At 35.9% G+C, this 12,438-nt stretch overlaps 1 protein-coding gene across 26 annotated transcripts in view; it reads right to left on the minus strand.

Moving 5' to 3' along the window:
• Positions 1-12,438, minus strand: part of ATXN2 (ataxin 2) — a 145,822-nt gene that overhangs the window by 63,059 nt on the left and 70,325 nt on the right. For 19 of the 26 annotated variants that reach the window (XM_045041556.1, XM_045041551.1, XM_045041553.1 and 16 more), the window contains 5 exons: positions 10,431-10,676; positions 7,589-7,771; positions 4,911-5,108; positions 4,427-4,534; positions 4,096-4,166 (listed from right to left, as the gene is read on the minus strand). In XM_045041556.1, coding sequence (XP_044897491.1) covers positions 4,096-4,166; positions 4,427-4,534; positions 4,911-5,108; positions 7,589-7,771; positions 10,431-10,676 — 806 coding nt within the window. The remainder of the gene's footprint in view (positions 1-4,095; positions 4,167-4,426; positions 4,535-4,910; positions 5,109-7,588; positions 7,772-10,430; positions 10,677-12,438) is intronic. The other 7 variants (XM_045041557.1, XM_019814545.3, XM_045041552.1 and 4 more) reach the window with 2 other exon arrangements.

The raw sequence follows: 12,438 nt of genomic DNA on the forward strand, positions 1-12,438 counted from the left end.
GCTGTTTTTACATCAGTAACATTCTTTATTACTGCAGCTTTATACATAGTTTGAAATCAGGAATGCCTCCAGCTTTCTTCTTCTTTCTCAAGATTGCTTTGGCCATTTGAAATCTATTGTAGTAACAAACAATTTTTAGGATTGTTTATTCTGTTTCTGTGAAAAATGCCACTGGTATTTTGACAGGGACTACACTGAATCTATAGGTTGCTTTGGGCAGTATAAACATTTAATGGGAAAACTGAAATTCTTATGTGACTTAGAGAACAAGAAAATACTGATTGACAGTAAAATTCTCGATCATCTTTACTTTGCTAATAGGAATTAATAGTTACTGAATAGACACTGTGGGTCATGTACTATGTTAAACACTACAGGTAGCATCTCATTTAATTCTCATAAGAACACTATGAAATCGGTTCTACAATAATTCCATTTCAGCTTCAGAGAAGCAGATAACATGTTTCAATGTCATACTTATGGTTTTGTAAAGGCAAGATTCAAACCAGACAGTCTACTTACCTCCAAACCTCGTACCATTAATCTGTAACAGATCAAATTACTAGCAATTCTTACACAAATAAAGCTATCAGCAACCTGCACACAGCTACATTAGATCCTGCAGATGGGTGTCAAGGAAAATGAACAGAAAAAACAAAACCACAGGGTACTCCTAATTCTGTCTCAATGAAAGACTACAGATGTTTGTGAACCACCACAGTTCAAGGCCAAGTGCATGTCATGAGGATGGCTCTGATGATTCATTCACAGAACACTATGCAGGACATGCAGGTATGCAGGACACTATGCACTCTGTAGGACACACTATGCATTAGATACTGTCCAATGCACTACTAGAAACTTGAACACACAGATGGCCAGGCCTTTCTTTTAACTAGCCATGTGACTCTGGGCAAATTATTTAACTTGTCTTTGCCTCAAAGAACAGAACCTATTTCAAAGGGATGTTAGGACACTAAAGGATTTATCACACAAGCACTTAGGACAGTGTATGACACATAGGAAATAATAAATGTAAACTAATAACGCTATTTTACCTTTAGGAAATTATAAACTTACTCTCAAACATTCTTAATACTATTTCCTTGCTTTCCAGTATTCACTTATGGACCAGAAAGTTACTTGTAAGAGACTTAATAATACATTCACACTTATTCAGGCCCCCAACAGAAGATTAGAAGTCCTAAAGACGTAGAATGCTAATCTTACAACTACCTGGAATTTAAGAGTCAAGTGTTAAAGATTGCAGGAAGTTGTGATCTAATAGTACAAGAACATTACGTAATGTTTTCTACTAAATGAAGTTGTAGGCTATTTAAAAATATACTAGCTCTAGAGACACTGTGGTACTGACAAAAAGAGAGACATACAGATGTCATGGAGGAGAGTTCAGACTCCAGTAACGGGGCTTCCACAAGGGGACAAAGATTATTCAATTCAGTACCCTTTTAAGAGAAGGTGCTGAGACAAGCGAGAGCAACATGCAAAATAAATCTGGAAGCCTACCTCACACAATATTAAAAAATTACTCAAAAGAGATCACAGCCTCAAATGAAACTCTTAGAAGAAAATAAAAATAAATCTTTATGACTATGGATTAAGCAAAAGTTTCTAAGATATGACACCAAAAGCAAACGCAATAAAAGAAAAGGAAGATAAAGTAGACTTCAACAAAATCAAAAGTTTTCAAGCTTCAAGGGTCAACATCAAGAAAGTGAAAAGACCATCTACAGAATGGTAGAAGAAATTTAGAAACCGTGTATCTGATGTGAGACCTGTACACAGAACACATAAAAAAAAACTCTCACAACTTGATAATAAGACAACTCAGTTTTTAAAATGAATAGACATTTCTCTAAAAAAAAGATATACAAATGGCCAATGAGCACATAAAAAGATGCTCAACATCATCAGCCATCAGAGAAATGCAAATCAAAACCGCGATGAGATACCACAAGGATGGCTCTAATAACAAAGACAATAACAAGTGTTGGTAAGGATGTAGAGAATCAGAAAACATCATATACTGCTGGTGCAAATGCAAAACAGTACAGTTGCTTTGGCAAACAGTCTGGAAGTTTTCCTCCACAGGCTAAAGACAGAGTTACCACAGGACCCAGGAATTCCAGTCTTAGGTATCTAGAGCCAAGAGAAATGAAAATATAACTACACTACTGTTCATAGCAGCATTATTTATAATAGTCAAAACGTGGGAATAACTGAAAGAGACATCAACTGATGGATAAATGAAATGTGGTATATCCATACAATGGAATAGTATTTATCCATAAAACCAATGAAGTACTTCTAAATGGTGCAACATGGATGAGCTTTGAAAACATTACGCTAAGTGAAAGAAGCCGGACACAAAAGGCCACATATTACATGATTCCATTCATATGAAATGTCTACAACTGGCAACCGTATAGAGACAGAAAGTAAACTGTTCAGGACCTAGGGAAAGGTGGGGGGTTGGGGTGGGAGTTTAAAGCAAAAGAGTGACTGCTAAGAGCTATGGGGTTTCTTTTTGGGGCGAAGAAAAATGTTCTAAAATTAAGTGTGGTGATGGCTGTACAACTGTGAATATGCTAAAACCCACTGAATTGTACACTTTGTATGGCTAAATTGTATAACATGTAAATTATATCTCAATATAACTGCTACAAGAAATGTACTAACTCATATGCTCCAAAGTAAAAATGTTTTTTCCTTCATAACATAATAAATTCAAGTAAGAAGGGACCTGAATGTCTGACTGTAAAAAATACTAAGGAAATGGGCAATTCCTATAGCATGAGCTCAATTTATAACAAACGGAAGATCATGCAAAATAGTATCCTCTCTTCTTCAGGAATCTACTCAATGACACAGTATCAAGAACTGCACTGGAAAGAAACCCTTCCCTCTGGCAGGAGGATGCAGCTGAGGCAGCCAAGTACACAGGAGGGCTTTAATTGTGTTGGAGGGCATGACATACTAAACCAGATATCTGGGCATTCAGTCATAATTCTTGGTGTCCCGTCCATGCATTAACTATAGCTTAAAAAATTAAAATTCACACCTATTAACAGCATTAAAGCTGAATAAACTGTGATAAAATATGATATGTAATATTTTAAATGGTGACAATAAAAATTAAGCTATCAGCAAAAATTTATTAATTTTTAGGAAGCCAACACAAGCTAGGAAAAGGCTGCCTTTTGATTTGACTCATCTCTTTGTAATTTTTTAAAAATGTTTTTATTATTTTTATCTTTGAGAGAGAGGGACAGAGCACGAGTGGGGGAGAGGCAGGGACAAAGGGAGACACAAAATGTGAGACAGGTTCCAGGCTCTGAGCTGTCAGCACAGAGCCGGATGTGGGGCTCAAACCCATGAACTGTGAGATCGTGACCTGAGCCAAAGTCGGACGCTTAACTGACTGAGCCACCCAGGCACCCCTGATTGATTCATCTCTTAAGACAGCCATTTTTTTCTAAGGCTAATCATCAGATCTTTTCCCTCTAAGAAGCTAAGTTTCAAGATGACCTCCTGAGTTGGTCTCAAAATATGACTTGAAATGCAAAATGTATTACTATGGTAAAGGCTGTAGAAAAGAATGCAATGGTCATCCAGGAGAGATTAGAGTATGTTAACAAGACTTAAGACAGAGAAATGGTTTTAGAGAAAGATTTCTATCACAATACATTTGTGCACAAAGTATAAATCTGCAACTACCTAAGAACACTGAGGTCCAGTCCATCATCCACTCGCCACATCAGGTAATTAATGCCTCAGCTTTGCTCTACTCTTCGTTGAATAATGTAATCAAATGAACACCAAATAATAACTTATGTTATGATGGCTTCAAATGTCACAATTATATTCTCTTTCATTTGATATCTGTTTAGTTCTTATCATAGTACATGATTTTAGTTACCTACTTAAAAGCATAGGCAAAGAAAACTTGAAGAATGCTTAGCTTTCTACACACATCATTCGAGGTTTCTGGGTGTGCATATATTTTGTAAATGAAGGATATAAAAATTCTTAGGACATTAAAACCCTAACTCATTAATCAATAGTAACACTTACCCTAAAATCATTCTTAAACTTCTTTAAGTCATCAATCTGTTTTCTATGTTCAGAAACAATTGGGGATATACCTGTGAAATGTGGAACAGTTAAATACAGATTTACTGCAAATCTTTAACTTAAAATCCTTTTAGGAGGAGATACTAGAAATGAAAATAAGTTCTTTTATTCAATATATTAATCACAGATTTTGACATTGGTCAATTTATGCATTTAAATACACACAATCCTAAGAAAAAAGTGTTGACCAAAAACAATCTGTATTTGGCATGAGATCAGACATATCCTTCCTATTTCCAAGTTATACAGGAAGACTTTTTAAAGCTCTAACCTTTATTTTCAGTCTTTGAGAAGCTAGGTGATGTTTCACTGGGCTTCATATTTTCTTTATTCCCTGCAGGAGAATTCTGCCTCTGATCTTGAAGCCTGGAATCCTTAGCTAAAAAAAAAAAATACATTAAAAAAAAAAAGTAAAATGGGAAAATATTCAACAATTTTTATTTACTATAGTTTTTGGGAAAAAACATTTCCATTTAACCACAAGCTTTTCTCCTTTGCAGACCTATCAAACACCAGTAAGTTTATTTATATTAATAGCTACTACCCAAGAATGTCAGCCCTGTTAACAGACATTCAAGAATAACATTTATGAAATTAGTAGTATTACTTAAACAACTCCATTTATGTAAAATTTTAAATGTATACTCAAATATATACCTATGAATGGACATCGCATTTTTCATACAATTAACATTAAACTCTAACACTGAACTTCACAAATGACATTTTGGAGCTGGAAGCCCTTTCTTACATACCCTCAATAGATGGGGTAACAGCTCTATTGGATGCAGGACTGGCAGGCGTGGGAGATGCAGCTGGAACAGGCATAGCAACAGCTTCAGCTGGAATAATACCAGCTTGGGGAGAACCAAGAACTGGCCCAGGAGGAGTATTTCCAATACTGTTCTGTCTGGGAGACCTGGGTCTGTGAGTTTTAGGGGATAATCTTGGAACTAGAAGAAAGAGAAAAGTTATACGTTAAATTCTCAGCTCAAATGTCACTTCCTCAAAGAGGCTTCTTTGAAAATACAGGTAAAATGGTCCTAATTTGACCACCATCCCAATTACTCTTTATCCCATCACTCTGTTTTCTTTTCAGAAGTCTTAAGGAATCGTGGTGGTGACTGAGAACACAAGTATCTGAAGAACGACAACAATTATTAATACCTAAGTACAAATGTAGTTTTTCCTTGTAAGTAAATATATTAATTCTAAAAGGAAGTACTTTAAATCACGTTAGATCCTGGAATTCTAAGACAAGAAAAACACTATTTTTTAAGATGAAGTGAGAGGTCTCTTTAATAATGGGGTAGAGGTCCCAAAGAAATGGGCTTATTTGTTCCTCCTTCAAATAATAAACTCAAACACCTTTTGGCAGCTTGCAGCCAATCCTGTATGTCCTTTTTTTGCCTCTTCAAGAGCCACTTTGCAATAACTAAGAAAATTGGGGAACCAATTTAGCCAAAAGAGGAAGGTAATTCATGCTGGGATTAATACTCCACTTGAGCTCAAGTAAGCATATAATAGGTTTCCTGTTCCATTATAAACTTGTTTGTAGAACTCAGATTCAAAGATGTAGAGAAAATGGTTCAATTCGCTTCACTCTAGTTGTTCTTTACATTTTGAAGTCATAGGATCATGGAAGGAAACTTCAACAACTGTCAATTTTCTAATAAGTATAAAAAAACAAACCTGTAACACTATTCTGCGTATAAATGTAACAACAGTTTTTATTGTTTCACTTCTATAATCATGTTGTTACTCTCAAATTCATCTCCAGATTCTAAGTAATGTCAAATAATTAATGGTACAACAGAAGAAATAGGTTTCTAGACCTTCCATTCTCTTGTTAAATGAATCATTTCCTTCTAATAACTACTATCTAATCTCTAACTAGATTATCCTAATTAATATCTAATTTCTAATACCTAAAATCTAATTTCTTTTGGTTTTCTTTAAAGATCAAGGAAGAAAACAGAAGTACAAGGGAATTTACAATAAAATTATACATACATGATTCTAAGCAATATATATCAACTAAAGCATTCAGCAGAGTTTGGAGATCTTTCTGGTTAAGTTTAAACATCTTTTTTCTTGGGGGCACTTGCGTGGCTCATTCAGTTAAGCATCTGACTCTTGGGTTTCAGCTCAGGTCATGATCTTACGGTTTTGTCAGTTCAAGCCCCGCACTGGACTCTGTGCTGTTGGCATGAAACCTGCTTGGGATTCTCTCCCCTCCCCCTTGCCCCTCCTCCACTTGTGGTCTCTCTCAAAATAAATAAACTTAAAACATTTTTTTAAAATAAAGATCTTTTTTCTTTTTAAAAATTTTTAAATGTTTATTTTTGACAGAGAAAGAGAGAGAGAGAGAGAGAGAGAGAGAGAGACAGAGCATGAGTGGGGGAGGGGCAGAGAGAGAGGGAGACACAGAATCAAGCAGGCTCCAGGCTCAAGGGTTGTCAGCACAGAGCCCAACGAGGGGCCCAAACTCACGGACTGCGAGATCATGACCTGAGCCGAAGTCAGGGGCTCAACCAATTGAGCCACCCAGGTGCCCCAAGATCTTTTTTCTTTTAAAGAGTCTATGTGCTGATTAAGATAGATGATAAAAACAAAAACAAAAACAAAACAAAAAACCTCTATCACTGCGTGCTCTAACTCTCCACAGTTATGGAAGCAAACATTAAATTAACTGTAAGTTCTTATCAAAGTGTATTTTTAATAATTTTATAACTGCTGTCAGCACATCCCTCAGGCTAATCACAAATAAAACTTGGGCCCCTTGAGTTATGTTTGATATTCTTCATAAGGGAAATACAATCAGAAATTAGCGCCATATACACATGCTATTAAAACACAAAGCAGGCGCCTGCGGGGCTCAGTCAGTTAAGTGCCAACTTCGGCTAAGGTCATGATCTCGCAGTTTGTGAATTCATGCCCTGCATCGGGCTCTGTGCTGACAGCGTGGAGCCTGGAGCCTGCTTTGGATTCTGTGTCTCCCTCTCTCTCTCTGCCCCTCTTTGGCTCACATACTCTCAGTTTCTCTCTCTCTCTCTCTCTCAAAAATAAGTAAACGTTAGAAAAAAATTTTTCTTTAATTTTAGAGACACATAGCACGGTAAGCCCAGATGTTTGTGGAATGAATCTGTGGACAAAACTGCTAAGAAGATAGGAAATATGGTCCCTCATACTGTATTTGCTTTATATTTGAGTGGTACTTTATAAAACTATGAATTATGTTCATACTTACAAATCTCATGAATCTTATCACAAGTCCATGAAGTAGAACAGGCAGAAATTAACCCATTGACAAAACTGAAACTCAGAATGATCACATGTTTTGCTCTAACATACAGTGAGTGGTGGAGCCCTTTTTACATGCAGAATTACAAAATGAACACTGTCATTATGTTCCAAGCCAAGTGTTACCTACCCCCGCTGACCACTGATGACCATGTGCCCCCCGCAGGACTGGTCCTTGCTGCTGGAGGAGCAGCTGCTTCACTTGGTGGAGTATGGGATACAAATTCTAGGCCACTGGAAATGGAACCCCTCCCAGCAGAAACTCTGTGATTTCGAGGGTGTCGCTGGGCCTTTGGGGACATCCTCGGAGGCCCTAAGAAAGGAATAGTGAACATCACATAAATGATACAACGTCCATCAGTACAATTTTTCTGCTAAACACATATACCCCATTCACTCACACACACACACACACACACACACACACACACACACACACACACACACACCTCTCTCTACTTTCTCCTTGGTTATAAAAGAATGAACAAAAACAAAAACAAAACAACGTATTTTTGGCCATATTCTTTCAGAATTATTTTGTGGAATGCCATAAGGTTTTATAAATAAATTTTATATTATTTCCCTTTATTTTTAAAGGAAGGGAGGGATGAAGCTGACATAAGAAATCAAAGAGATGTCATAACTTTTCAAAGACTTTTGGCAATTTGTTTAATCTATATCCATTACTTGTAGGCATATAAAAATAAAAACAATAAAATGTTAACAGAAGTTATGGTTACCTCAGTTTTATTTTACCACACACTTTTAGCTTTTCCCCTCAAATTTTCTGTATTACTTCTAAAATTAGAAAAAAAATGTTTAAATAAAAGACTACTGATCCCTATATGCTTTTATACTATGGAAACATATCTACACACCTTTCTTAAATTTCTATAAAATCTTAGTTTATCTACCTCTTCTGCCATGGTAATAAATTTTACAAGCCATGCCTTAAAGCAGTCTTCACCTGTGAGCAGTTTCTCATACTTAACCAGGCTATGAGCTGAAAATTCTACTGAAAAGACCTGAAACACTAGAATAATTGACATTTGGAGAAGAAATTTGCACTATATAAATTGTCAAAATTCTAGGTCGTTAATTCTGTCAACCCATTTGTGATTTCTATTTCTAAAAAGTCTACTCTGCAGTTGAACAAAACAATCAGGTGAAAACAGTAGACAGACTTGCTCTCAGTAGAGAAGCCGGACAGTGCTAACACTCAGTAAAACTCACTGTTAATGCCAAAGCCAATCTTCACCCTCACCTTGCTGTTGAACTCTTTAGAATGTCAAACAAATTTGTGTTCTCAGTAGGAATTTACCCATGGACACAATGTTAAAAAGAAATGTTAATGTTATATATCATAGTTTTCAACTGGAGAAATGATTTACATAAAAAAAATTGAATTACAAATTGGGTAACTGTGTATCTATATATATATTTTTTACACCCATTTAGAGAAAAAGAACAAGAAGGCTAATTGATATAGCGCAATGAAATCAAACTCTTAACTTGCAAAAAAATTCATTCTTTTTGATAATACATAAAATACAGAAACAAAATGTACTCTCCTATACTAAATACACAAAACCATTGTATTTAATATTTAGTGGTTTTACTTGTGAAGTTCACACTTTAAAAATGCTTCAGTGTCATCTAACTACATGACTGGAAAACAGTTTAATTGAAACTAGTTAAAAAGAAAAATTGGATAATGTAGCAGCCTCTCAATATGCAGAGGGTGTACTTCCGCCCGAATAGTCAGTCCATAAGCAGTCCTGACAATTTACTGTGGTGAAGATGTACGTACTCACTAGTGAGTCCTGTTTTTACTCAAACAATGCATCCCAACAAATACTTCAATAGAATTTAACTTCTTGTTTAGTGGCCACCATTACAGGCACTTTTGTGCAAGGAAGTCACCTTGAAAATCAGTGCAACATGCTGTTCAAGGTTAGCTACTTTAGTCAAGATCCCATGACCTCCGTCTTGCCTAGATGGCAACAGTGTATTAAAAAGCAGCCAACATAGTTTTCTCCAGGGAAGCACTGCCAGAAAACTGTATTAGTCTCAACAGTAACTGTATCAACTGCGATTTTAATGAACAAAGCAGATCAAAATTCTAACACAAATACTCTGAAATAAACATCAAAAGGAGTTATTCAGAAAACAGGTCTTTAACATATGCACTGCATTTATATTAAAATGTGACCTTCCTACAATACCTCCATGTATTTGCTACATAGCAACAGAGGGTATAGCATCAAATATTGCATGAAAACTACAGGTTTGTTTTGTTTTGTTTTGTTTTTGACAAGGGCACATGGTTTTTATTAACAACTTCATCTTAGATCAAGGGCTTCTTCCAGATTAGACTTTCACTAGAAAATATTATGACGCTAATTTTCTTAAATCCCCCAAACATAAAACCAATCTCCATATTATAATCTAAGAGTAAACACACGAAGGCAACTACATGGACTGTCCCTCTCAAAAAGGACCTCTAAACCACCATTCCTGCCTATGGCCAACAGGTAGGTTCACTAGTACCTTGGCCAAGTAACTGTAAAATAATAGGTTCTTTTTTATCATTATTTTATTTTTTATGATAGCTTCTACAGTAAGGCCAAGACTGGGTAAAGAAAGTTCACTGTTTATCATTAGCCACTGTTTACATTGCATATTGAGAGGGACAGAAACCTGGAGTAGACCTTCTGGGGCTGTAAAAGAGCATCATTACCAGGCAGGATTAAAGCCTCATTCTTACAATCCAGGACAGTTCATTGCTTCACACAGTATTTACCACATTTCTCATGAACAAAAGGTTAATAGAAACAGTTTTAATAAACTAAAGTTAAAACACGGAAATTATAGGTTATTAAATAATGAAGAGGAAACTATTTTGTAATTATAAACTCACATAGGAGTCAAACAAAGACAAACAAAAACATGAACAAATTGTGGTATTGTACCTTCTGAAGACATGCGTTTAGGCATAGTAGAGACAGGAGCTGGAGAACCATGAGCAGAGGGGTGAGACGGGGGTCTGGATGGCCGCGAGGGGGGCCTGGAGGGCGGCCGTGTAGGGGTGGCTGCCCGAGGTGGAAGAGAGTTGGGACCTGACTGGTAGCGAGAAGGTGGGCGAGAGGAAGGAGATGGGCAAGGCGATGGCCAGGGAACACCTGACAGAACAAATGATATGAAGGAAAGTATAAAAACTAAAGAAAAAAATGAGGGAAAAAAGTAAACAGAAAAAAAAGTAAAATGACAAAAATGATTTCTTGTACATTTTAACCCTTTGAGGACAGTCATTTGATTTGTGATAAGTTTTAGCATAACTTAACTGACATAAATTCACATTTTACTTTAACCTCCTTAAAATTAAGTCTCTTTAAATGAACACACGTTCCCAAAGGGTTAATTAGGATCTACACATACTATTGAAGAAGACAGTTAAGACTTTCTGCCTATTAATCCTGGTTCTATAACTGTTTCTCAGTAATCAATCATTAAAAGGAATATAACATAAACTAGATAATTTCACACAATAAATCACAAAACTCAGGAAAATAAGATTATTTACTATATTAGTTTTAGCTTTTGAAACATGAAAATAAGCAGCAGCTATTATATCCCATTAAAAATGCTGTTTTTTCTTATAACCATCTGTGATTTTCATCTAGTTTATACTTGAAGACTCAGTTTGAAATCTCATCAAGCAAGTCCATTTTAAGTAGAAATAAACCATTACTACTATTTTTTGAGTCACAGGAGTGACAAAGGTTAATATTCATTGCCTTTTCAAGAAAAACATTCCAATCTTAACAAATTAGAAAAAAGAAGGGGGACCTGCTAAATAATTTATGCAGTAAACACTTATTTAAGAGACTGCTTAATAAACAATGCAACTACAGAGCAGTCATCACCAAATAAAGTGACACTGAGGGACAGGCACAGGTAAAGATACAGCTAATGTGTAACATTACATAGCACACAGCACTTACCTTAATCTTAGGAAACAGTCCAGGTCTCCTCTCCATAGGGTTCCACACACTTGAGTATCATACATTTCCTAGCCCCCTTCAGGTTTTTTACTTGGAAATTCTGTTCATAAACAACTAAAATTCTTTACTCAGTGAGCAAAGAAATTTCACCCCCAATACTAAGTACAGAAAATACTCAAGAGTGTTTATTTGGAGAGGAATTCTGGAGAAAGACTCAACAGAAACAACTGAAATTGGAAACTCAGTGTTCTCTACTTTCCGTTTTAGCTTTCCAAACTTGAATACCTTAAACTGAACGTCTACTTTGTTCCCCGGGTGAGTAAAGTAGTATTGCTATTGTATTTCCCTGTGGCCTAAAACACTGCTGTCCAGTATCCCAGACTCACACGGAAGATCCACAACCTAGGATTTAGAGGTAGAGCGGAAAAATATCTTCTTGCTAAAGATGCAAGTCTCCTTCACTTTACTTCTGCTAAACTATAATATCCATCCTTAAACTAAGAGTTGTTCTTATCGTTTATTTAAGCACATTTCTTTCTTCACCTTCTTCACATGACTCTTGGTCATGTCTTGTACAGCAAGTTACCTCAAATCCTTTCCTGAAGTAAGCAGAATATAAATGTATAAACAGTTTACGAAAATGAACCTGTATTAACCACTGAGTGTTTCACACAGACTAGGATTTTCCATATAAACTGTGTCTAAATCATTTTATCATTCAGGGTTTTAAAAAATTGAGAACCTACCCAAAGTTTCCAATTTCTTTATACGTGGAGTGTTTTTTGGCCAACTGAGTATCTTTGGCTAAATTTAGCACTTTATCATAACATGTGAGAATCTCATCATACTAAATACGGTATATGCCAAAGACTTACACAAATTTTACTAATTTGATATCCACAAAAGCAAATTTTAAATAGTTTTGAAGTAAAAACTACTCCACAGAAATCACTGAAGGTGTGCATGCTCTTACCAA

This window comes from Felis catus, chromosome D3 (assembly GCF_018350175.1).
Source record: "Felis catus isolate Fca126 chromosome D3, F.catus_Fca126_mat1.0, whole genome shotgun sequence".
NCBI lineage: Eukaryota > Metazoa > Chordata > Mammalia > Carnivora > Felidae > Felis > Felis catus.